The sequence below is a fragment of the Oncorhynchus kisutch genome, unplaced genomic scaffold, assembly GCF_002021735.2.
Source record: "Oncorhynchus kisutch isolate 150728-3 unplaced genomic scaffold, Okis_V2 Okis06b-Okis10b_hom, whole genome shotgun sequence".
Classification (NCBI taxonomy): domain Eukaryota; kingdom Metazoa; phylum Chordata; class Actinopteri; order Salmoniformes; family Salmonidae; genus Oncorhynchus; species Oncorhynchus kisutch.
In genome coordinates this window covers 5,715,060-5,741,616 of record NW_022261983.1, presented here as the reverse complement: position 1 = coordinate 5,741,616, position 26,557 = coordinate 5,715,060, and the positions used below count along the sequence as shown (strand labels likewise).

The 26,557-nt window shown below is 46.8% G+C and overlaps 2 protein-coding genes across 6 annotated transcripts in view; both read left to right on the top strand.

Annotated features, from left to right (window-relative positions):
- crebbpb (CREB binding lysine acetyltransferase b) overlaps positions 1-13,430 on the top strand; it is an 80,056-nt gene extending 66,626 nt beyond the window's left edge. For 3 of the 5 annotated variants that reach the window (XM_031814222.1, XM_031814219.1, XM_031814218.1), the window contains 12 exons: positions 483-593; positions 1,011-1,067; positions 2,402-2,479; positions 2,573-2,640; positions 2,806-2,956; positions 3,326-3,472; positions 7,221-7,334; positions 7,658-7,823; positions 8,048-8,215; positions 8,503-8,661; positions 8,972-9,253; positions 10,002-13,430. In XM_031814222.1, coding sequence (XP_031670082.1) covers positions 483-593; positions 1,011-1,067; positions 2,402-2,479; positions 2,573-2,640; positions 2,806-2,956; positions 3,326-3,472; positions 7,221-7,334; positions 7,658-7,823; positions 8,048-8,215; positions 8,503-8,661; positions 8,972-9,253; positions 10,002-12,431 — 3,931 coding nt within the window. In that variant the 3' untranslated portion in view covers positions 12,432-13,430. The remainder of the gene's footprint in view (positions 1-482; positions 594-1,010; positions 1,068-2,401; positions 2,480-2,572; positions 2,641-2,805; positions 2,957-3,325; positions 3,473-7,220; positions 7,335-7,657; positions 7,824-8,047; positions 8,216-8,502; positions 8,662-8,971; positions 9,254-10,001) is intronic. The other 2 variants (XM_031814221.1, XM_031814220.1) reach the window with 1 other exon arrangement.
- A 393-nt stretch (positions 13,431-13,823) lies between these two features.
- On the top strand, positions 13,824-25,972 carry trap1 (TNF receptor-associated protein 1). The gene is made up of 18 exons (XM_031814223.1): positions 13,824-14,059; positions 14,584-14,850; positions 15,079-15,161; positions 15,333-15,473; positions 15,853-15,924; positions 17,057-17,217; positions 17,849-17,958; positions 18,136-18,209; positions 18,590-18,745; positions 18,998-19,118; positions 19,290-19,359; positions 19,535-19,682; positions 20,341-20,526; positions 20,756-20,894; positions 22,997-23,082; positions 23,953-24,098; positions 24,278-24,350; positions 25,014-25,972. The coding sequence occupies exons 1-18, from the start codon at positions 13,942-13,944 to the stop codon at positions 25,113-25,115; spliced, it is 2,253 nt and encodes a 750-aa protein (XP_031670083.1). The 5' UTR covers positions 13,824-13,941; the 3' UTR covers positions 25,116-25,972.
- Positions 25,973-26,557: the final 585 nt, after the last annotated feature.

Sequence of the window (26,557 nt, the reverse complement as noted above, 5' to 3'; positions counted from 1 at the left end):
TATCAATCATATCATATGCCTGCGCATTACTAAAGCTTTACGTGGAGAAGTAGTGGAACTTAGTAGTTCAGCGAAGTGGTTATACTTAGTAGTATGGATATTCAAATGTACTAATGATTTACTTTTCTTATGTTAACATTCATGCTCCTCCCATCAACATGGTTAGCGTTTCTGTGTCATTTCAGTATGCTTGTATGAGATGTGTGAATGACTGTCATGACCATTCTCATGGTGACTAACCTGTGTTCTACCTTCACTCTGCCCTGTCCTCTTGTCTCTGTCCTGTCTTTCTGTCCTGTCTTTCTGTCCTGTCTTTCTGTCCTGTCTTTCTGTCCTCTTGTCTCTGTCCTCTGCCTGTGTTATGCTTTGCCATTCTGCCACCCATTGTGCCATTCTGACAACCATTTCCGCCACCCATTCTGCCACACGTGTGCCGGCTTGCCAACTTTCCCTGTGCTTCTGCTACTGTGTGCCCGCTCTAGCTCACCCAAATATGGCCTTGTTGCCGACAGGTATCACTTCTGTGAGAAGTGCTTCAACGAGATCCAGGGCAATAGCGTCACCCTGGGAGACGACCCGGCACAGCCACAGACGTAAGTTCGTGGTGGAATCTGTGTTAACGTTTTCATGTCAATACATAGAAAAAACACTGGGAAACAATGCTCTGTTTGATTTGGATTCGTTCTGTAGTTTTTATATTTCTTACCACATTCTGGAGCGAATCCGAACTTTCACTTAGTCATGTATTGATGAAAATTCAAGTTAAGTGAACATTTTGTTAGTGGAAGTAACCGCCCTTAAGTCTCCACTGATTCCATCTGTCCTTAGTGGATATCCTTAGTCCATGATTATAAATACTGGTCCAGAAGTGGTAGGCTTAGCTAATTATAGTCAAAGCTTATGAAAAAAGGGAATCTGTATTCATATGAGTGGGCTGCGTGTTTGGGGCGCTGGCTGTAGAGTATCAGAACTGATTCTAACTGGTCATCTGTTGTCCCTCTGTCCTCCAGTATGATATCTAAAGACCAGTTTGAAAAGAAGAAAAATGACATGTTGGATCCAGAACCGTGAGTATTGGTGAACCTTACCGTCTCAAACTGTTTACGTTTGATGGGGTTTTAGCTCTTTTCATTCTGCTATAAAGCTTCTAAATACGTTGGCAATGTACCGTATGCATCACAGTATGCTGTACAGTATGTACCACACCATGTACCACAATATGTGCATTATGTACCACATTATGTACCACTGTGTGTGTGGTATTACAGTATGTACCGCAATGCGTACCATGGTGTGTACCGTATGTACATTATGTATCACATTATGTACACGATGTACCCCATTATGTACCCCGTGTGTACAGTATGTACCATAGTGTGTACATTGTGTGCAATCGTTAGTACGGTATGTACCACCGTTAGTACAGTATGTACCACAGTTTGTGCATTATGTACCGTATGCACCACCATATGCATTGTATGTACCACATGTGCCATGTGTGCCGTATCGTGTGCAATATGTGGTGTATGTGCCACCATATGTACCGTATGTACCATATTATGTACATTATGTACCACATGCTGTGCCTCCGTGTGTGCCGTATGTACCATTGTGTGCCACCGTTAGTACGGTATGTACCATCGTTAGTACAGTATTTACCACAGTTTGTACAGTATGTACCGTATGTACCACATTATGTACAGTATGCATCACAGTACTGGCTTTATTTGGACCATTTAAAAACAGTAATCAGTCACACAAGTGGATACACTGCATTTAAAATACCGGAGGATGAAAGTATTGTCCTGAGCTGAGAGATCTGTCAAACAAAGAAATTAAAATGAATAACTATTGATGGTGTATAGTGCATGTATAGTGCATGTATAGTGCATGTATAGTGTAGTGCATGTATAGTGCATGTATAGTGCATGTATAGTGCATGTATAGTGCATGTATAGTGTATGAGCCTTGTCTCTTGCACCTGTCCCTCGCTTTTTCCATTCGATCACGGAGCGTGAGATGACCTCCCCAAGTACATGGGCAATGGTGGCTGCAAAAGTGTTTTGAATTAAGTGACAATTCCAACTATTTTATGTAACTAGATTCATTACTATCAGTCACTGACATTTTCCACTACATTTTTAAAGGGTGTATACCAAGGTTCGGTGTCAATTCCATTTCAACTGCGAATTTTAATGAACTGAAGTCACTTCCTGAATTGACCCCCAACTCTTGTACCTACAGTTATTCAACGCATTAGTATTTTGTCTCACGCCCATATGTCAGTCAACTGTTGTATCTATTACCCACTCTGCAGTGTCTGTGAACAAGCAAGTCTCTTCTTGGAGACCGAGGTGTTGGTGTACCTTCTCTGACCAGCCTTCTCTCTCTCCTCACACAGGTTTGTTGAATGTAAAGACTGTGGACGGAAGATGCACCAGATCTGTGTGCTGCATTATGATGTCATCTGGCCATCGGGGTAAGCCTCATGTACCCTGAACAGACGAACGGCTCCGTGTGTCTTCTGATCACTGTTTCTGACTGTCTATTTGACACTTCCACTTTCCCTCAGCTTCATTTGCGACATCTGTCTGAAGAAGTCCGGCAAGACGAGGAAAGAGAACAAGTTCGCTGCCAAAAGTAAGTTTGAGATTGTGTTGAATAATTGTGGCGATCCGAGTGGATCCACCACTGTAGACGTGTGATGGAAGTTATTTCAGTAACTTGTGGTGAGGAGGTTTGATATGACCTGCATCTGTATAACCTGTAGGACAACTGAAGTATTTGATGGTGTCTGTCTCGCAGGGCTACAGACGACGAGGTTGGGCATGTACATGGAGGACCGGGTGAATAAGTACTTGAAGAGGCAGAACCACCCTGAGACCGGGGAGGTGTTTGTACGGGTGGTGGCTAGCTCTGACAAAAATGTTGAAATCAAACCTGGCATGAAATCTAGGTAAGGAAGGACTGCAGCTGCTCCAACAGTGTAATGGCCCCTTATCAATACTTTTTAAACCAGGTTATTGAACATGTTGAGAAAGATGTTCATTGAGGATTATTCTAATAAAGTTGTCTTCCAAGAGTTGCTCCAATATGTTTTTCATCTTCAGTTTGCTCCTTTGTTCATGCACCTTGGTTGGAAAGCGATGCCGTGGTAGTGTTCTTGATAGTGCTGAGGAGATTCTGTGGCAGAAGGCGTCTACACCGTTAATGATGAGTGACGTTCCATGTGGTTGTGGATGTGGAGATTTCTCCCTTACTAGTAAAAGCACTATATAAATGTTTAGTTCACTAATTAATTGATTAACTGTGTTTGTCTCCCCAGGTTTGTGGACTCGGGTGAAATGCAGGAGACCTTCCCTTACAGAACCAAAGCACTTTTTGCATTTGAGGAGATTGACGGTGTGGACGTGTGTTTCTTCGGTATGCACGTCCAGGAGTACGGTTCCGAGTGCGCCTTCCCCAACACCAGGTAAACACTTAACGTAGTAATAACACAACATAATACACTCGTTCCCAACACCAGGGAACTGACACTTCAGAACGAGGATGATGATAATATAAACTCAGCAAAAAAAGAAACATCCTCTCACTGTCAACTGCGTTTATTTTCAGCTTAACATGTGTAAATATGTGTATGAACACGCCAAGATTCAACAACTGAGACATAAACTGAACAAGTTCCACAGACATGTGACTAACAGAAATGGAATAATGTGTCCCTGAACAAAGGGGGGGGGTCAAAAGTAACAGCCGGTATCTGGTGTGGCCACCAGCTGCATTAAGCACTGCAGTGCATCTCCTCCTCATGGACTGCACCAGATTTGCCAGTTATTGCTGTGAGATGTTACCCCACTCTTCCACCAAGGCACCTACAATCTCAGTCCGGTGACGCTGTGACACATCACCCTAGAACACGACGGACCCTCCACCTCCAACTCGATCCCGCACCAGAGTACAGGCCTCGGTGTAACGCTCATTTCTTTGTCAATAAACGCAAATCTGACCATCACCCCTGGTGAAACAGACACCGTCGCTGTCTGGTCCAGCGACGGTGGGTTTGTGCCCATAGACGACGTTGTTGCCGGTGATGTCTGGTGAGGACCTGCCTTACAACAGGCCTACAAGCCCTCAGTCCAGCCTCTCTCAGCCTATTGGGGACAGTCAGAGCACTGATGGAGGGATTGTGCGTTCCTGGTGTAACTCAGGCAGTTGCTGTTGCCATCCTGTACCTGTCCCACAGGTGTGATGTTCGGATGTACCGATCCTGTGCAGGTGTTGTTACACGTGGTCTGCCACTGCGAGGATGATCCGCAGTCCGTCCTGTCTCCCTGTAGCGCTGTCTTAGGCGTCTGACAGTACAGACATTGCAATGTATTGCCCTGGCCACATCTGCAGTCCTCATTCCTCCTTGCACGTTAACGCAGATGAGCAGGAACCCTGGGCATCTTTCTTTTGGTGTTTTCAGAGTCAGTAGAAAGGCCTCTTTAGTGTCCTAAGTTTTCGTAACTGTGACCTTAATTGCCTACCGTCTGTAAGCTGTTAGTGTCTTAACGGCCGTTCCATGTTCATTAATTGAATCCTACAGATGAAGAACCATATGTGACAATTTTTCAATTTTAAGATAATCAGTTATTTTATATTATTAATTGTGTGTACCACATTAGGTGTTTTATGGTTGACAAATAATTCACCCATATCTTCCAACAACTATTTATAGTTTTTTGTTATTTCAAAAAATACTTTTTTTATTGCCGTTTTAATTTTAAGAATGTGGAAGAACAGTATATCTCCAGTGATGATTTCAGTTTGTGGAAGAACAGTATATGTGACATGTTGCATGACTTGTAAGATGTCCTTTTTAAAACCTGATATGATGTTTTAAGTACTTTCAAGTACAGATGCCCTTCATGTAAATAACTTAAATGCAATATGTAGTTAATTCATTTGTATGGAGGTTCATTTAAAGGTGGTCTATCAACTTTAGCACTGATTACTTTTCTTAAAAGTTGAGTCATGAAATCTTGGTCTCATTTAAAATGAAGCCCTCAATGTGAACATACCATAGAACTACAAAACACTCACAATCTATACACAGAATGAGTTTGTATTGCACCATTGTGTAACACAGCACTTTTAGAGTTAACGTTAATGTACGTATCATTACTGTCAAAGTTAAACTATGCAAGTGTTCAATATAGCTATTATAATAATAGGCGTTTTGTCTTATTTCTAACCTGTTCTAAGCCGGAGAGAATCAACGCTTGTTGTATGGGACAGTGTAGAAACTGTTGAACAGATGCAGCTTGCGCTCATCAGTCAAGTTTCCACAATCCTTTCTGCATGTCGTGGAACACGCTCTTCCCTGCAGGATACAGTGTAACTAGCTAGCTACTGTAGCCATGTCGAATCATCCGGTGGATGGAGAAAAAGTAGCTAGCTATGTTTCTTCTATAATCTAGCAATAACATTTGTAACGATAATGTATGAGTTATTAGCCAACGAACTTTAGCTAATATGTTTTCTCTATAGTTACAAATTAGACAACCCACAACATACATGTTAGTTACTGTACTCTATAGCTAGCTAGCTTGATTGTTTGATACACGGTTCTTCCACATACCTCTTTTGGACAGCTTTACCCAGTTTTTTCTTGACCCTTACTATTTGTAATAAGGTTTTCCCGCATCCCGTAAGATCTTCTTTTGCCTGTCTTTCCATTCTCTTAGTTTTGTTTTACGTTTCTTTCCCACACTTCTGCGATTTTCATCAGCAACAGAAAGGTTGTGCGCTTGTCCGTCCATTCTGAGTGGTGCACATAAACGGTTATTCCACGAGAGCCTATCTTTACATTTAAGATGATTTGTTAATTAGCGCGTGGAAAGCTTGTGAAACCGGTTCACTATAGAAAAAGGGTGTCCAATAATGATTGTTCATGTATATCTCATTTTTTTGGTAAATGTCACATATATGGTTCTTCGTCTGTAGGATTCAATTGTTTATGGTTCATTGAACAAGCATGGAAAACAGTGTTTAAACCCTTTACAATAAAGATCTGTGAAGTTATTGGTATTTTTACTAATTATCTTTGAAAGACGGGTCCTGATAAAGGGACGTTTCTGAGTTTATGTAGTATTATTTTAAAGAGTAGCATAATGACCTCTTCTGAACAGTAGCCTACATACTGGACTATTGGAAGACTTAAGAGTGGAAGGCTTGAGATTCTATGCAAGGTGGGCCAGCTTAGCGATAAAACACCTAGTTAACAAGCTTAGCTATAGTTACTTAGTGTAGAATTAAAATTAAATTAAGTTGTTGAAGTGTTTCCATTACCCATTTAGGCAAATTGCGCTTTAGGCCTAATAAATTGGTGACAGCCCCGCAGGTGTGATGTTCGGATGTACCAGGTTAGCTATAGTTGTCAGTGTAACAGGCCTGGTTAACCAGGTTAGCTATAGTTGTCAGTGTAACAGGCCTAGTTAACCAGGTTAGCTATAGTTGTCAGTGTAACAGGCCCAGTTAACCAGGTTAGCTATAGTTGTCAGTGTAACAAGGCCCAGTTAACCAGGTTAGCTATAGTTGTCAGTGTAACAAGGCCCAGTTAACCAGGTTAGCTATAGTTGTCAGTGTAACAAGGCCCAGTTAACCAGGTTAGCTATAGTTGTCAGTGTAACAGGCCCAGTTAACCAGGTTAGCTATAGTTGTCAGTGTAACAGGCCTAGTTAACCAGGTTAGCTATAGTTGTCAGTGTAACAGGCCTAGTTAACCAGGTTAGCTATAGTTGTCAGTGTAACAGGCCTAGTTAACCAGGTTAGCTATAGTTGTCAGTGTAACAGGCCTAGTTAACCAGGTTAGCTATAGTTGTCAGTGTAACAGGCCTAGTTAACCAGGTTAGCTATAGTTGTCAGTGTAACAGGCCTAGTTAACCAGGTTAGCTATAGTTGTCAGTGTAACAGGCCTAGTTAACCAGGTTAGCTATAGTTGTCAGTGTAACAGGCCTAGTTAACCAGGTTAGCTATAGATGTCAGTGTAACAGGCCCGGTTAACCAGGTTAGCTATAGTTGTCAGTGTAACAGGCCTGGTTAACCAGGTTAGCTATAGTTGTCAGTGTAACAGGCCTGGTTAACCAGGTATAGCTATAGTTGTCAGTGTAACAGGCCTGGTTAACCAGGTTCGCTATAGTTGTCAGTGTAACACTCCTAGTGTCTTCTTCTCTCCAGACGGGTTTACATATCGTATCTGGACAGTATTCACTTCTTCAAGCCCCGGGCGTTGAGGACGGCAGTCTACCATGAGATCTTGATAGGGTACCTGGAGTACGTTAAGAAACTGGGGTAGGTTTTCAATACCGGTGACAACACTTCCATTCAATCATTACACTGCTTTTCCAGGCTGGTTTCCTGTACACAGATTAAGCTTAGTCCTGGACTAAAAAGCTATTTCAGTGGAGAATATCATGCTTCTTAGTCCATGACTAGGCCTCATTTATGTCTGTAAAACCGTTTGTGTGTCCTGGCAGGTTTAGGAATAGCTAAATCTTGCATTATTTTGAAATAATTTCTCAACAAAGAATATTCCTAAGATATTTGTCTCAGTACCTTGAAATGCATGACGTTTGAACCTAAAAGCTGTCCTCTCCATCCCTGGTCCCATGCAGCTATGTGTATGGTCATATCTGGGCGTGCCCCCCCAGTGAAGGGGACGACTACATCTTCCACTGCCACCCGCAGGACCAGAAGATCCCCAAGCCCAAGAGGCTGCAGGAGTGGTACAGGAAGATGCTGGAGAAGGCCTTCGCAGAGAGGATCCTCCATGATTTCAAGGTGAGACATGAAGGGGACCTTGGCTGTGTTCATTAGGCACCAAACAGAAGGCAACGGATTGGAACTCGGAGGGACTCGTCTGGAATTGGGACAATAAGAAATAGTATTTTTAAGTGGCTTCTGTCTTAGCTTACTTTTCTTATTAAATGCTGTTTTGAGTGTGGCATTATCCCACACCATCAGCCCCATCTGTGCAGTCCAAGTAACAGGCGTCTTTTCTCCAGGACATCTTCAAGCAGGCCACGGAGGACCGTATTACCAGTGCCAACGAGATGCCCTACTTCGAAGGGGACTTCTGGCCTAACGTGCTGGAGGAGAGCATCAAGGAGCTGGAGCAGGAGGAGGAGGAGAGGAAGAAGGAAGAGAACGTGGCCTCCTGTGAGACCCCCGAGGTAAGACTGAGTGCTTTGTACGATGGAGGGGTGGACCTAATCCGACCCCTAGACACCATGTCCTATGAATTTGTAGAGGTCCCGGAGGATTTCATTGGTATAAGCAGTACTGTGAAAACGTCTACCTATCAGAGGAGAGGGCAGATGATGGTGTCTGTCCTCCTGTCTTTCGACAGCCACTTGGTCAAAGCATGTAACAGACCTATTCTTCTTCTTTATGTCCATGTGTCCTCCATCGCCTCTGTTAACAGCTCTTTGTCCCCCCCCCCCCCCCCCTCTCATATCAGCACACTGCTGACAGCAAAAACGCCAAGAAGAAGAACAACAAGAAGACCAATAAAAACAAGAGCAGCGTGAGCCGAGCCAATAAGAAGAAGCCTGGCATGCCCAATGTAGCCAACGACCTGTCCCAGAAGCTCTACTCCACGCTGGAGAAACACAAGGAGGTAGATGTCACTCACTCCACCCACTCATATAACATACACTGTAAAGTCCCGTTACCTTCCTCATCTCTCACTCCTTTAGTTGATCACAGTTTTGTAAGGACTTCTGTGGTCACAGTATCTGTAGAGGCTCAGATCCAACACTAACATATCACTTAGAATGAAGCCATGCATTGAACTTGCATTCTAACTGGTGTACTAGTGAGGATATTGAAACACAACCACTTCTAGCTTGTGACTTCCTGTCCTCTCTTTTGTCTGATAATCTGACTCGTGTCTCCCTCATTACCTCCCTCTCCACCCTCTCCCTCAGGTGTTCTTTGTGATCCACCTGCACGCGGGACCCTCGGTCAACACCCTCCCCCCTATCATGGATCCAGACCCCCTGCTGACCTGTGACCTGATGGACGGCCGGGACGCCTTCCTCACCCTGGCCCGGGACAAGCACTGGGAGTTCAGCTCTCTGCGGAGGTGCAAGTGGAGCACCATGTGTATGTTGGTGGAGCTGCACAACCAGGGCCAGGACCGCTTCGTCTACACCTGCAACGAGTGTAAACACCACGTGGAGACGCGCTGGCACTGCACTGTCTGTGAGGTAAGCCAGGGGGTGATGGTGCTGATTCATCACACATACCTCAACACACGCTCCGACAGCATGTAAATGCATGGATATTGTCAATTCACTTTTTTTAAACTGGAAGCAAAGGAAGTATTTTATTGTATGTTTATTTCACTTAAAAAGTGTGCTCTTGCAAGATAATTGTCAAATGATTTTAAAGGTCTAATGCAGCCGTTTTTATCTCTCATATCTTTTCTGGGTAACAATGAATGACCTTAATGTGATGGTTTCAATATAAATGGTAAAAAAAGAAGCTTAGCAAAGATACATTTCTCAAGTAGTATTTTTGCTGGGACTATCTGGGAGTGGCTTGGGTGGCGAGGGTGAAAATGAGCTGTTATTGGACAGAGAGGTTTGGAATGCTTTTTCTTATTGATCTATTAACTAATTTACCGCCTGGTTATGTCACCATGGAAGGCCAAAACTCCATCCCACCAAAACAGGCAGAAATGTCAGGTGGTCTTTTCAAACCGCTCTTACACTAATAGGGGCGTTATCCTAATTTTAACAATTTCACAGTTTTATTCCAACCTCATAATGTGGAAATCTATAAAACACAGGAAAATCACCTTTTTGACAGCGCTGGACCTTATATACATTTTGTGATTAAACGTCATCACATTTGTAACAAGTTGGTGCAGGTATGTGTGTGTGTGGCTGGGAGTGTGTAACCATAGAAACATTACGAGTGGAACTGTGATATGTGGTGTTTTCTCTCTCGCAGGACTTTGACCTATGCATCAACTGCTACGCTGCCAAGGGCCACGAGCACAAGATGGTTAAGTGGGGCCTCGGGCTGGACGACGACAGCAACGGAGCGGGCGGTGCCGGGGGCGAGGCCTCCCAGAGTCCCCAAGAATCCCGCCGCCTCTCCATCCAGCGCTGCATCCAGTCCCTGGTCCACGCCTGTCAGTGCCGCAACGCCAACTGCTCGCTGCCCTCCTGCCAGAAGATGAAGCGCGTGGTGCAGCACACCAAAGGTTGCAAGAGGAAGACCAACGGCGGCTGCCCCGTGTGCAAGCAGCTCATCGCCCTGTGCTGCTACCACGCCAAACACTGCCAGGAGAACAAGTGTCCCGTGCCCTTCTGTCTGAACATCAAGCACAAGCTGAGGCAGCAGCAGCTCCAGCACCGCTTACAACAGGCTCAGATGATGAGGAGAAGAATGGCCACTATGGCCGGGCGTGGAATGGCACCTCAGAGCCTGCCGTCGCCACCTACCTCAGCCACCCCCGGCACCCCCACCTCGGGCGGACAGACCCCCAGCACACCCACCCACACCCCCCAGGCCTCCTTACCCATTAGCCAGCCCCAGCAGCAGCCGCCCCCCAACGTGACAGCCGGCATGGCCCAGCAACAATCCGGCTTTCCCAACAATGGGCGCACCAGCCAGCCGCCAACGCCGGTTCCACAAGGGGGAAAGCCGGGGCCCCAGTCTTCCCCCCTACATCAGGTGCAGTCGCCCCTGCCCAACATACCCAACATGACCCCCCAACAACAACAGATTCCCCAACAACAACAACCGCCCCCGCTGGCCGCTCTGAAGATGGCCCGGCACATAGAGATGGTGGCCAAGGCCAAGCAGCAGCAGCAGCAGCAACAACAGAACTACAACATGAACATGCCCAACGGTGCGCCCATGAACCACCCCCGCATGGTGGGGCCTATGCAAGGCCAGATGGGGCCAGGGCAGATGCAGCAGATGATGGGGCCCCGGGGCACCCAAGTGATGCAGGCCATGCAGCAGGGCCAGTGGGGCCCCCAGGGGGGGATGCAGCAGAACCCCCAAGCGGTCCAACAACAGCAGCAAGGCCTACCCCAGCAAGGTGGCTCCATGGCCCCCCAACAGGCTCAGGGAAACTCCACTCAGTTGATGCAGCAGCGGCCCATGATGCAGCAGCAGCCCGGCCTTCAGATGCCCGGGGGGGTCCACATGCCCCCCCAGGGTCCCCCTCAGCAGCAGAGCATGACGCCACAGCAACAAGGGGGCATGCCCCGGGGCATCCCGGGAAACATCGCCCCCAATGCCCTGCAGGACCTCCTGAGGACCCTCAAGTCGCCCAGCTCTCCCCAGCAGCAGCAGCAGGTGCTCAACATCCTCAAGTCCAACCCCCACCTCATGGCCGCCTTCATCAAGCAGCGCACGGCCAAGTACCAGGCAAGCCAACTACCGGGCCAGCAGCAGCAGCAGAACCCCCAACAACAACAACAACAGCAGAACCCCCAGGCGATCCTGGGAGGCCAGGCTGGGATGCAGGCCATGGCTGCTGCCATGCAGGCTGGGGCAGTGCAGCAGAGGCCGGGGGTGGGCATGCCCCCCCAGCAGCAGCAGCCTGGCCCTCAGCAGGTTGGTGGCCCCCAGGGTATGGCCGCCATGGGCCCACAGGGACAACAGCTGATGAACGCCGCCGCACACAACGGCAACCCCCAGCTCTACCGCAGGCAGCTGCTCCGGATGCAACAGATGCAGCAGCAGCAGCAGCAGCAGCAACAACAACAACAACAACAACAGCAGCAAGGAGCCATGCCCCAGGGCCTTCCAGGCCAGTTCCCCCAGCAGCAGGGAGGAGCAGCCAGCTACTCCCAGCTCCGCATGCAGCAGCAGAGGGCCATGCAGCTCCCCCCCATGGCCCAGATGGGGCAGCCCGGCATGGGCATGGACGGGCCCCAGGCCCAAAACATCCTCCAGCAGAGGATGCTCCAGCAGCAACAGCAGATGCTGAAGCAGCAGATGGGCTCTCCAGCCCAGGCCAACTCCATGAGCCCCCAGCCCCACATGCTCCAAGGACAGCCTCAGGGAGGAGCTCACCTTCCTGGCCAGGCGATGGGCAACGCCCTGGGCAATCAGGTTAGGTCTCCAGCCCCGGTGCAGTCACCCCACCCTCCCTCACAGCAGCCCCCACATTCCAGCCCCTCCCCCCGGATACAGCCCCATCCCTCACCCCAGCACGCCAACCTCCACTCCGGTTCACCCCACCCCAGTCTGGGCGGCCTCATGCCAGGCTCCATGGACCAGGGACACATGGGCACGCCCGAGCAGAGCGCCATGCTCCCGCAGCTCAACACGCCCAGCCGTGGCAGGCTTAGCAATGACTTGAATATGGTGGGCGACACCACAGGAGACACACTCGAGAAGTTTGTTGAAGGATTGTAGCATTTTGTGACGAGACTTGTTTGGTTTTCTCGGTTTTCCACAAATAACTTTTTGTACTGACTGCTATGTAAAGAGATGAGGCCTAAGGACTGTGAACCTTTCCTTAAACCAAGGGACTGCTATTTCTTCCAACAAAACGGAGGAATTTGAATAATTATTGCTGTTTAAAGAGGAGAATGGGGGGAAAAAACACATTTTGGGGTTCAGACCAGCCATGAAAATAATTTTGTTTTAATTTGTATTATTATTTGTTTTATGTCTCTGGTATGTACTTTTTTTTAATGACACCTTCTCAAAACGAGTCTTTCATTTTATTTTTCAATGTTTTTATTTTGTACCTTTTGCAAAAAAAATCATAGCGTTTTTGTGTTGAGAAGATTGTAAAATAATTTTGTCTGAACTTTTTGTGCCAGGTTTTGCATCTTTGCTCCCTCTTCATTCCTGGCTAATTTATTATTATAATGTACCATTTTTCAAAAAAGGGCACATGCCTTTAGGTGAGACTTATTTTCTTTCCGTACTGCAGAAGAGTCCTTGTGGGATATTAACGTATTTGTATAGAGCTAGGAACTATCGCACACCCAAACACCACGTTCAGGTGTGAACAACTGACTCTCTCAAATGCTCTTTCATCCACAGCTGCCGGAATGTTCGTTTTCTACTGGCTTGGAACCAGTATCTCTGTCCTCCAGATGTTGGACATCTTTGTTTCTTTGTTTATCCTTCAATCTGAACTCTTGATTTCCCCCCCGGGCTTAACTGTGGCGTGGGGTGTACCTTTTGGACTGCTTGCTGATTTGTGATTGGAGAGCGTTCTGTGCATCTTTTTTCCTCTTGCATTAAACTTGAATTGAGGTGAAACTGTTCACTGTTGTAAATCATGCAGGTTGACAATGTAAATATGCAGAAAAAGAATGAATCACTGTACAAACTGGTTAAAAATGACTCATTTCGTACTTATATACCATATTGTTAAATAAACTGTGTGCAAACAGACAACAATGGTGTTTGTATATTTGACATGTATTGTGTGCATGGCGATGGTGCAACTTTCTGTACTTCAGCATCATGTAACGGTTTACCAAAACATCATGACTTGATTACTTACAGCAAAACGTGCTATATTGGTGGTTGCAGACATACTGTAAAATAATTGATTGCTGCACAGTTAACTCCTAACAGTTTACACAACAATGACCTTCAATCAAAGGTAAATATTGGGACGTTTGGAATTGACAACTTTAAACATGTTTTTCTGTCTTGCATTGTAGATTTGTCTTAATGCAAATGTAGCTTATGCTGGGAATGGGGTTATTCATTTGCACCAAAGTCTTCTGTCTAATTCCCGTATTTTCATTTATTTCTCACATCTCTCTAAGCAGGCAATATGCTAGTAGCTTGAATTACGTAATCTTTGTGCGACTGTGAGAGGTCCTACTTGTGCTTGCAGTTGTCGCACTTCTGTTTAACGTGTGTTGAATAGGTCAAACGACCTCTTGCTCTGTCAAAGATGTCTCGGTGCCTGAAATTGTTCAAATTCGCTTTGAGAACTTCTCAAAGGGCAAACTCCAGGCTCCTGTCTTCTGGAAGAGGATTGGGTAGTAGGACTGTAGGACCATTCAGTGAAGGTAAGCCGCTCGCTAACGTTAGTTAGCTAGCTAAAGCACTGCAGTTATATGAGCTAACTAACGATAGCGTGCTTAGCTTGACGTTATGTTACTCAAGATCACTCCCTGTCATATGCAACATGAACGTGTCGACGACTGTGGAATGCGGTGTTTATTGACAAATATGCCATTCAACTATTTTTGTTTGAGCTAGCTTGCATATTTTGATATTTGGCATCTGGTGAATGAATTACATATGTGACCGGACCATTATATATAAATATGGGGACAGTTGCATGTCTGCCCCGTACCGCAGCACAGACGACCAGTATCTTTACCAAGGATAATCATAATCAAATCAAATTTATAAGGATGTATCCTTGACCAAACCTACTTAATTGTAAACTTGCATTCATGTTGCATCAGATAAATCCAAGGCAAGGACGTTCTAAAAGCGAACCATGAACACTGACACTCAATGCGTTTGAATATTCAATATGATGATTGCATGACCTCGCACCCCACCTATCCCCTCCTGTCAACAGATGCCCATGTCAGGCAGCAGCAGAAACAATGGTCCAGAAGTGGCATGTGGAACCCCAGCCACCCAGGCCTTGGTCTCACCCAGTGTTCCTACTACAGCACCAAGGAAGCTGAGAGAGTCCCTCAGGATACAGACAAGGATGTAGAAGCTGAGAAAGCTCCTGCGACAGAGAAGGTTGAGGAAGTAGAGAATATTCAAGAGGCAGAGGATAAAGCTCCTGAAGAAGAACCCCTGCATACAATCATCCAAGACACAGAGAATGTCCAAGGTGATATGTTTTCTGACCTCATACCTGTTAGCTAACATTCTCAGTTTTGTGCTATAACAATTGAAACTTCAACATCACTAGCCAGTGATTGTCATAGTATTATGATTTGGCAACATTAATGGACACTGGATAGTTGAATGTGTAGCTTATGATATACTTTAGTCCACATCCTGTGTCCTTAGCATGCTAAACTAATGAAGTTAACAGTTTTCAATCTGATTTGTCCAGGCACCTTTTCCAAGCACGAGTTCCAGGCTGAGACCAAGAAACTCTTGGACATTGTTGCTAGATCTCTGTACTCTGAGAAGGAGGTGAGAGAAGGTCTGACCAGTCACAGCAACTTGAGAACTGATTGAATGTATATAAATGACTAACTGATGGACCAGTGATAATGTGCTTGCTGTATCTAGCTAGGTATTTCAGGAACCTTACGCTAAGATATTCTGTGTTTTTAACCTTTTCCATCCTGGCTCATTGCTCAGGTGTTCATCCGTGAGCTGATCTCCAATGGCAGTGACGCCCTGGAGAAGCTGCGCCACAAGCTGATAACGGGAGGGGGAGACACGGCCCCCATGGAGATCCACCTACAGACGGACCAGGCCAAGGGCACCTTCACCATCCAGGTATGCCCAAACCAGGACGAGGGAGTAGGGTGGCTGTGGTAACTGCTAACTAACTGCTAACATGCTTTAAAGAGTTTATTTACATTTTCATCCTATCATTCTTAGAATTATTTTAGTCATGAATCATCGTCAAATGCTCATTTGATTGACTTAAAATGCATATCACTGTTAGATGTTTCTGTTCATTTCAAAGTTCTGTATAGCACAGTCTGCCACCTGGTGGATGAAACAGAACTTGCACAGTTATAACTTGCTGGCTGTAGTTCTGACAGCTGGCTGTAGTTCCAAAGATAGGGAGGAATGTATTACCAAATGGTCCTTTGCTCTTGGTGATGGCTTAACAGCAATGTATTTATCATAATATACCTTCCTCTTTTAGGACACAGGAGTTGGGATGAACCAAGAGGAGCTGGTGGCCAACCTGGGGACTATCGCTCGTTCTGGATCCAAGGTAAACCTAGCTCCCTTATCTTTTTTACATCTCTTACATTTCCCTGTTATCTGCCTTTCCATTTCATTCATGTTTTTTTTTTTCCCCAATGACCTGAGGAATATTTTAAAAAATCAATTATGGGCCTGTGATAATACCAGTATCACAATATACTTTCCATGGCAAAAATGAAAACACGAAGCAGGCAACTCTTTGGTCCTTTTTTAAAAACCTGCTGTATGTAAAATAGTGTGCCGTAGCTTGTAAAATAATGACATGACTCTGGATGACAGCGTAATGTTTGTTTTCAACAGTAAGGGCTGTTTTCATAAAGAAATGAAATTCAATTTGTGGATTGTTTCTTTGCCACGTTACTAACGAGTGGTCACTATCTCTGTAACTATCTCTGGTATCGTCCCTCCCCAAATTCATCGTTATCTATTTACCTACCTATCCCCATACTGTTTATATTTATTTACTTTTCTGCTCTTTTGCACACCAGTATCTCTACCTGCACATGACCATCTGATCATTTATCACTCCAGTGTTAATCTGCTAAATTGTAATTATTCTCCTACCTCCTCCTGCCTTTTGCACACAATGTATATAGACTCTCTTTCTTCTACTGCGTTATTGACTTGTTTATTGTTACACTCCCTGTGTAACTGTGTTGTTGTCTTGTTCACACTGCTTTGCTTTATCTTGGCCAGGTCGCAGTTGTAAATGAGAACTTGTTCTCAACTAGCCTACCTGGTTAAATAAAGGTGTTCTCAACTAGCCTACCTGGTTAAATAAAGGTGTTCTCAACTAGCCTACCTGGTTAAATAAAGGTGTTCTCAACAAGCCTACCTGGTTAAATAAAGGTGTTCTCAACTAGCCTACCTGGTTAAATAAAGGTGTTCTCAACTAGCCTACCTGGTTAAATAATGGTGTTCTCAACTAGCCTACCTGGTTAAATAAAGGTGTTCTCAACTAGCCTACCTGGTTAAATAAAGGTGAAATAAAAAATAAATCTACAATCTCATTCAATTACAATGTCAGGGCCTAAGCTTTCTCGTTACATCAATTTGCTCACATTTGTTGGTGTCTCTTTTCCATTCAATTCACATTTGACCCCTGCTTCCTCTTTCTATCCCCCATCCCTCCTTCCTAGGCTTTCCTGGATTCCCTGCAGAGCCAGGCGGAGGCCAGCAGCTCCATCATTGGTCAGTTTGGTGTGGGCTTCTACTCTGCCTTCATGGTGGCTGACCGTGTGGACGTCTACTCTCAGTCAGCCGAGCCCAGCAGCCCCGGATACAAGTGGTCCTCTGATGGGTAGGAGAGGAGGGAGGGGAGGAATTTGATCAGTGTGAAAAGAGGAAGGGATGGTAAGAAAGAGGAGGATGAAGAGGGAGAGAGAAGGATGGAGAGGTGACAGGTATGTTGATGGGTGCGAGAATAGGGTGTGATAGCGAGGTATGTCTTAGTAACACATTTGAATATGTTTAATGTAAAAGATATGGACCACAGTGTGTGATCTCTGTGCTCCACAGGTCTGGAGTGTTTAATGTAAAAGATATGGACCACAGTGTGTGATCTCTGTGCTCCACAGGTCTGGAGTGTTTAATGTAAAAGATATGGACCACAGTGTGTGATCTCTGTGCTCCACAGGTCTGGAGTGTTTAATGTAAAAGATATGGACCACAGTGTGTGATCTCTGTGCTCCACAGGTCTGGAGTGTTTAATGTAAAAGATATGGACCACAGTGTGTGATCTCTGTGCTCCCCAGGTCTGGAGTGTTTAATGTTAAAGATATGGACCACAGTGTGTGATCTCTGTGCTCCCCAGGTCTGGAGTGTTTAATGTTAAAGATATGGACCACAGTGTGTGATCTCTGTGCTTCCCAGGTCTGGAGTGTTTAATGTCAAAGATATGGACCACAGTGTGTGATCTCTGTGCTCCCCAGGTCTGGAGTGTTTGAGATAGCTGAGGCAAGTGGGGTCAGACCAGGCACTAAGATAGTGCTGCACCTCAAGGATGACTGCAAGGAGTTCTCTGCTGAGGACAGAGTCAAAGGTATGGACCATACAAGACCCCTTTGATAACTGTTCTGTTTTTTATAGACATTCCACATATATAGTAGACATTCAACATGCATAATCGTTCCTGTAAGATTCATGTCAGAGTCTGTGTCAGGCTTGGAGGCTTGCTGCTTGTCCAGGCAGGACTAACAGATGTCATATGTTGTTGCAGAGGTGGTGACCAAATACAGCAACTTTGTCAGTTTTCCTGTCTTCCTGAATGGACGACGACTCAACACTCTCCAGGTGAGCACCTGGCCCACTCTTCTGGTTCTATCGACTTCTTACAGGGCTGAGATGGACTTCAGCCATTGTTATGGCTTAATGTCCTTCATGGGGTTGTTAGTGAGGATTAGTTGAATTGCTGGACGTATCGATTAAGTGGCGTCCACATAGATTCTAATAGAGGGAATCAACTTATCTGGAAACAAAGTCAAGAGACAAACTGATTAATACATTAATTGGCCCTGACAACTTATTGGTTCTGAAAACTTGTTGGACTGATTCCCAGTTATTAGTCCTATTTTGTAGTGTGTTTCTGGCTGCCTGTGCAGTGAGTGTGTGTACCTGCCTGCCTGCTCTGTGTGTAACAGTGTATCCATCCGGTATATTAACGTCCCTCCCAGGCCCTGTGGATGATGGAACCAAAGTCCATCAGTGAGTGGCAGCACGAGGAGTTCTACCGCTACGTGGCTCAGTCGTACGACAAGCCCCGTTACACACTGCACTACCGCGCGGACGCCCCCGTCAACATCCGCTCCATCTTCTACGTCCCAGACGTGGTGAGGAGAGGGGGGGGGGGCAGAGGGCAGAGGGCTAGGATGGGCTGGGGATAGAGGGTTAGGGGGCACTTGGGCACCAAGGGTGTGACTGGGGAGAGGAAGGGAGAAAATATACTTGTTGAGGAAAAGAGAAACTAATAAGTGATGTTAAATTAGATCTTTCTGAGGTCAAGGCTCTGACAGTTGTAAATGTTGACGTCCCGGTATGTTCACGACTGCCTGTAATATTACTGTGTGTCAATGTGTGAGCAGAAGCCGTCCATGTTTGACGTGAGCAGAGAGATGGGCTCCAGTGTGGCTCTGTACAGCAGGAAGGTTCTCATCCAGACCAAGGCCACTGAAATCCTGCCCAAGTGGCTACGCTTCCTTAGAGGTCAGTCTTTACTCAGTACCTCCTCAGCTGTGCCCATCTTAATGTCTCCCTTCATCTTTCCCCTCACATCTGCCCTCTGGTGTGTTTCCTTGTCTGTCTCTTTCTGGATCCTTTGTTGATTATAAATGCTAGTGTTACAGTATAACAGTGTGTATGTGTTTGTGTATACAGGTGTGGTGGACAGTGAGGATATCCCATTGAACCTGAGCAGAGAGCTGCTGCAGGAGAGCACCCTCATCAGGTGAGACTGGAGCCCTACAACATCAGCTCTTTCCAGACAATGACACTGCTATGTCAAGTCTGTTGTACTATCACCCCTCTTTCCCTTACATCCACGGCTCTCTCACTCCCTTTTATTCTCTCATGATCTCCGCTTCTCTCCCTGTCATGCTTTCCATCTCTCTCTCTCTCTCTAGGAAACTGAGGGATGTTCTACAGCAGCGTATCATCAAGTTCCTAATGGACCAGAGTAAGAAGGAACCTGAGAAATACGCCAAGTTCTTTGAGGACTACGGCCTGTTCATCAGGGAGGGTATCGTCACCACGCAGGAGCAGGACGTCAGGGTGAGACTGGGAGGCTGGGACAGAGGAGTGTGAGACAGGGGGGCTGGGACAGGGGAGAGCAGGATGTCAGGGTGAGGCTGGGGGGCTGGGACAGGGGAGAGCAGGACGTCAGGGTGAGACTGGGGGGCTGGGACAGGGGAGAGCAGGACCTCAGGGTGAGACTGGGGGGTGGGGACAGGGGAGAGCAGGACGTCAGGGTGAGACTGGGACAGGGGAGAGCAGGACGTCAGGGTAAGACTGGGGGGCTGGGACAGGGGAGAGCAGGACGTCAGGGTGAGACTGGGGGGCTGGGACAGGGAAGAGCAGGACCTCAGGGTGAGACTGGGGGGCGGGGACAGGGGAGAGCAGGACGTCAGGGTGAGACTGGGACAGGGGAGAGCAGGACGTCAGGGTAAGACTGGGACAGGGGAAGCCGGTTGAGACTGGGACAGGGGAGAGCAGGACATCAGGGTGAGACTTGGACAGGGGAGAGCAGGACATCAGGGTGAGACTGGGAGGTTTGAGGGAGGTTTGAAGAATATAAAAAATGGTATGCGTGTAGGTTTTTGGGAGAAGGGAGCAAGAGGATCATGTCCTAGGAATCAGAAATGTGAATTATGTCAGTCATGCCCCTCATTATCACTCAGTCCTTTCTGTCTCTCTCGCTGTCTTTGTACAGGAGGACATCGGCAAGCTGTTGAGGTTTGAGTCTTCAGTGCTACCCGCGGGCCAGCAGACCAACCTGAAGGAGTACGGCTCCCGTATGAAGGCCGGGACACGTAACATCTACTACCTGTGTGCCCCAAACCGACACCTGGCTGAACACTCCCCCTACTTTGAGGCCATGAAGCAGAAAGACATGGAGGTGAGTTGTTGTCAGATAGCCAACAGATCTGGTAGCAGGCTGTCTTGCTAACTCCTATGAGCATTGTCATGTCAAACAACGACCACAGATCTGGGACCAGGCTAGTTTTCAGATGGGAATATAAGACAGAAGTGATGGTGGAGCATAATGTCTGTTACTTCATCAGTGGTGGGCAGGATTTCATCATTACTCCCTCTAGTTGTTGTCAGTATGTTTTCTTTGTCTCCAGGTGCTGTTCTGCTATGAGCAGTTTGACGAGCTCACCCTCCTGCACCTCAGAGAGTTTGACAAGAAGAAGCTGATCTCTGTGGAAACAGACATTGTGGTGGACCACTACAAGGAGGAGAAGTACCAGGACAGCAAGCCTGGTAAGACCCATCTCTCTCTGACCATGTCACTGAATGCTGCAGGAATTTACATTCGAGGGGAAATCCTTGCTTCTACTTATGTCACATTTTCACCTGATCATGGATATCAATAACCATGTTTCCCTCCAACCTGTTAATGCGAGTGAAGTTCATTGGTTAAAACATGTCATGACAGGCCTGAGGGAAACAGCCTGTCAGTAAACTTTCCAAATGTCGACAAAACCAAATATGATGGACAATGTGGGATATTTTTATGTCTGTAAAATGAATTATGTGGGAAATGCCGGTGGATACGCTTTTATGTGGAAGTATTGTGTGGTCCTCTCACTAGGACTGGGGAAAGCCCTCAGTTCATTAGGCTTCAGATGAAGTATTGTGTGGTCCTCTCACTAGGACTGGGGAAAGCCCTCAGTTCATTAGGCTTCAGGTGGAAGTATTGTGTGGTCCTCTCACTAGGACTGGGGAAAGCCCTCAGTTCATTAGGTTTCAGATGGAGGTTATGAAGAACTTCACTAGTACTGGGGAAAGCCCTCAGTTCATTAGGCTTCAGATGGAGGTTATGAAGAACTTCACTAGGACTGGGGAAAGCCCTCAGTTCATTAGGCTTCAGATGGAGGTTATGAAGAACTTCACTAGGACTGGGGAAAGCCCTCAGTTCATTAGGTTTCAGATGGAGGTTATGAAGAACTTCACTAGGACTGGGGAAAGCCCTCAGTTCATTAGGTTTCAGATGGAGGTTATGAAGAACTTCACTAGGACTGGGGAAAGCCCTCAGTTCATTAGGCTTCAGATGGAGGTTATGAAGAACTTCACAGGGTGATGAAAGTGCACAGTGATCTTGATGCTCCTTTCCAATAAATCTCCAGGGTCTGATTCTGGTGACATGTTGATCGATGCTCGGCTGCCGTTTGACGACAAAAAAAAGTAATTTAGCTATTTTGCCCGTAATAATGTCATGTAGGCTACACCACCAGCACTGTATCTGCCAGCTGTTGGCTGGAGCTCCCTGCTACACAACCAGCACTGTATCTGCCAGCTATTGGCTGGAGCTCCCTGCTACACCAGCACTGTATCTACCAGCTGTTGGTTGGAGCGCCCTGCTACACCAGCAGCACTGTATCTGCCAGCTGTTGGCTGGAGCTCCCTGCTACACCAGCACTGTATCTACCAGCTGTTGGCTGGAGCTCCCTGCTACACAACCAGCACTTATCTGCCAGCTATTGGCTGGAGCGCCCTGCTACACCAGCACTGTATCTGCCAGCTGTTGGCTGGAGCTCCCTGCTACACCAGCAGCACTGTATCTGCCAGCTGTTGGCTGGAGCGCCCTGCTACACCAGCAGCACTGTATCTGCCAGCTGTTGGCTGGAGCTCCCTGCTACACCAGCAGCACTGTATCTGCCAGCTGTTGGCTGGAGCGCCCTGCTACACCAGCACTGAATCTGCCAGCTGTTGGCTGGAGCGCCCTGCTACACCAGCAGCACTGTATCTGCCAGCTGTTAGCTGGAGCGCCCTGCTACACCAGCACTGTATCTGCCAGCTGTTGGCTGGAGCTCCCTGCTACACCAGCACTGTATCTGCCAGCTGTTGGCTGGAGCGCCCTGCTACACCAGCAGCACTGTATCTGCCAGCTGTTGGCTGGAGCGCCCTGCTACACCAGCACTGTATCTGCCAGCTGTTGGCTGGAGCGCCCTGCTACACCAGCACTGTATCTGCCAGCTGTTGGCTGGAGCGCCCTGCCAACACCAGAGTGGACACGCTCTCTATTTAACGTGTTGTGAGAAAACCATCAGTAATGTTGACAATGAAACCCATTTAACTTTGTATTTTTTAGTCAGTAAAAAATGCAAAAGGTATTTTATGTACATTACGTCATCACACACAGCCTTTTATCCCTACAAGTGACTGATAAACACATCTCTGGTGGGAAAATGCACAGGTTTTTATGCAGATTTTGTCGCCAATTGGATGGAATCCTGGCTAATGGGAGACGAAGTGAAATTTGCCTCTTAGCCTCCAACCACAGAGCTAATCTAGGAGTTAACCTAGCTTCAGACAGCAATATGAAGTACCCTAAAACTCTGTGTTCTCTCCTGTGTCTATAGCCTCTGAGCGTCTGACAGAGGAGCAGGCTGAGGACCTGATCTCCTGGATGAGGAACAATCTGGGAAACAGAGTCACCAACATCAAGGTACTGTTACCCTACCATCACTATCTACACTAGTCACCAACATCAAGGTACTGTTACCCTACCATCACTATCTACACTAGTCACCAACATCAAGGTACTGTTACCCTACCATCACTATCTACACTAGTCACCAACATCAAGGTACTGTTACCCTACCATCACTATCTACACTATTCAACATCAAGGTACTGTTACCCTACCATCACTATCTACACTAGTCACTAACATCAAGGTACTGTTACCCTACCATCACTATCTACACTAGTCACCAACATCAATGTACTGTTACCCTACCATCACTATCTACACTATTCAACATCAAGGTACTGTTACCCTACCATCACTATCTACACTATTCAACATCAAGGTACTGTTACCCTACCATCACTATCTACACTAGTCACTAACATCAAGGTACTGTTACCCTACCATCACTATCTACACTAGTCACCAACATCAATGTACTGTTACCCTACCATCACTATCTACACTATTCAACATCAAGGTACTGTTACCCTACCATCACTATCTACACTATTCAACATCAAGGTACTGTTACCCTACCATCACTATCTACACTAGTCACCAACATCAAGGTACTGTTACCCTACCATCACTATCTACACTAGTCACCAACATCAAGGTACTGTTACCCTACCATCACTACACTAGTTCCATTACCCTGATCACTATAACCCAGTGGGGAACGGTCTAGGGCCTCTTCTGTGGTCTTGTGTGACTGATTTGATCCAGCCTATATATACAGTAACTACTGGCTAACTGGACTTTGGTACTGTATGTAAGAATCAGTCCATTTGTAAGGATTCCTTTGTCTGTCTCATTCTTCACCTTTGACCCCCTGACCTCCAGGTGACCCCTCGTCTGGACACCCACCCAGCCATGATCACGGTGCTGGAGATGGGTGCCGCACGCCACTTCCTGCGTACCCAGCAGATGGCCCGCAGCACAGAGGAGAGGGCCCAGATACTGCAGCCCACCCTGGAGATCAACGCTGGGTACAGGAGGGGGAATGGAGGGATGGAGGGGAGAGGGATCTCTAAATCGAGGCGTTTTATCTGTCACATGCACAAGTGAAATGCTTAACTTGTCAGCCCTTCCCAACAACGCAGTATTCAATGTCAAAATAGTATTGTGTTGATTTGTGCTTGTCTCTTGCTCTCCCTTTCCTCTGTAGTCATGACCTCATCAAGAAGATGCACTCACTGAAGGAGTCCGACTCTGCACTCGCACAACTGCTGCTGGAGCAGGTAGAGTACACTATCCTGGGTTCACACTATCCTGGGTTCACACTATCCTGGGTTCACACTATCCTGGGTTCACACTATCCTGGGTTCACACTATCCTGGGTTCACACTATCCTGGGTTCACACTATCCTGGGTTCACACTATCCTGGGTTCACACTATCCTGGGTTCACACGATCCTGGGTTCACACGATCCTGGGTTCACACGATCCTGGGTTCACACGATCCTGGGTTCACACGATCCTGGGTTCACACGATCCTGGGTTCACACGATCCTGGATCACACTCCCTACACTTTGGGATCTGAAGCCATATCAAGGTGGGACCAGGGTTTAGGCCCATTCCATTTACAGTGTAATTTCAGTTTACTTCCTGAATTGTACTGAATTGAAATGGAATTTACCCTCAACACTGGTTGAGACACAAACATTATCAGCACTTTAAAAAACATTGTAGTTAGATTCTCTGGAAATGGGGCTCTTCGGGACATTCATAGTTCTCTGAGCTTAATGGCAATCTGTTTCACTCTAATTTGTGTCAGTTTCATTCTCATACCTGTTGTGTTCGGACTCCTAGATGTCAAACTAAGATGAAGCCTTGAGACGGTGGTATTAGACCAGTCTTGCATGTGTCTAACCCGTGCGTGCCCCTTCTGATCCTTGACTAGATCTACGACAACGCCATGATCGCAGCGGGCCTCAACGACGACCCCCGACCCATGATCGCCCGCCTCAACAACCTGCTGACCAGAGCGCTGGAGAAACACTGAGACGTCACGGCCGTCAACTGTCGGCCCTATACACTACAGTCACTGCCTGGTTTAACTCCCCATCTCCCCAACCAACTGTCCTACTGGTCAGGTCACTGTAGGCCCTACATAGACACGTGACCTGGCTCTACATGCTGCCGATACTACCCCCATCAACAACAACACGGCTCTGGTGACCTTTCCACATTCAGGCCTGCCCATCTGTACCCCAGAAAAGTCCCTTGGAGGAGAGCAGGGAGGCTTTGGCCTGCTCAGAGACCTGAAAATGGAGTAGACGGACACGACTCAAGCTGTGGATGTGTGTGTTGCTCGGACTCTCCAGCAGTGTTGACTCATGTTGTATGTGATGAGCCAGATATTTATCAGACTGTGCCATGAGCAGAGTGGAAACCCCAGATCTGAAGAATGGGTTAGGGCTTTGTAAAGGACATTGACATTGGGACTGGTGTAATGATTGTAGACATTTCCATGACGTGCAGACTTCCTATATGACCGTTCAATACAATAGTTACTGTTGGCCCTCTTTTTCTCTTCCTATTTTAGTTTGTCATCTTAATTCGGGTTCCACATTTTTTTGTACCATTTTTTTTGTTGCGTGATATTTTCCTCCCAGCTATTCCTCAGATATGACGGTTGGCAATCCCAATATTAGAGCCATAGATTCCTGTCCTTCAGAGAATAGTATTGAAACGGACTGTAAAATACTTATTTTACAATTAGCTGTGTTGCTGGGAGAAATTTGTACGAGATTGTATATTACCATCTGTGGAATTTGACAAATGTCTTAATTCAGTGCTCAAGTTATCCATCCAATATAGGTGAACAAATAAATAATAATAAATACAAATATCTCTCTCTCCCTGAACCTCCATCCACCTCCAACCTCCCTGAACCTCCATCCACCTCCAACCTCCCTGAACCTCCATCCACCTCCAACCTCTCTGACCCTCCATCCACCTCCAACCTCCCTGAACCTCCCTCCACCTCCAACCTCCCTGAACCTCCATCCACCTCCAATCTCCCTGAACCTCCATCCACCTCCAATCTCCCTGACCCTCCATCCACCTCCAACCTCCCTGACCCTCCATCCACCTCCAACCTCCCTGACCCTCCATCCACCTCCAACCTCCCTGACCCTCCATCCACCTCCAACCTCCCTGAACCTCCATCCACCTCCAACCTCCCTGACCCTCCATCCACCTCCAACCTCCCTGAACCTCCATCCACCTCCAACCTCCCTGAACCTCCATCCACCTCCAACCTCCCTGAACCTCCATCCACCTCCAACCTCCCTGCCAGCCTTTATTGTATTTAACTGTCACCTGTAAACTCCACTGACTGACCTGTCACTAAGCTCTTCCCACTAAGCTTTCATCCAACCAATCAATCAGTTCCCGACTACCTCTGGAGGTGGTACTATGGACACAGCAGGACTACCTCCG

Excerpts from the sequence above, each read along its gene's own strand:
- trap1 (XM_031814223.1), top strand. The coding sequence starts at position 13,942 with ATGTCTCGGTGCCTGAAATTGTTCAAATTCGCTTTGAGAACTTCTCAA. Across the intron at positions 15,162-15,332 it reads CTCTGTACTCTGAGAAGGAG|GTGTTCATCCGTGAGCTGAT; the intron begins GTGAGAGAAGGT and ends CTCATTGCTCAG. Across the intron at positions 18,746-18,997 it reads TCTTCTACGTCCCAGACGTG|AAGCCGTCCATGTTTGACGT; the intron begins GTGAGGAGAGGG and ends ATGTGTGAGCAG.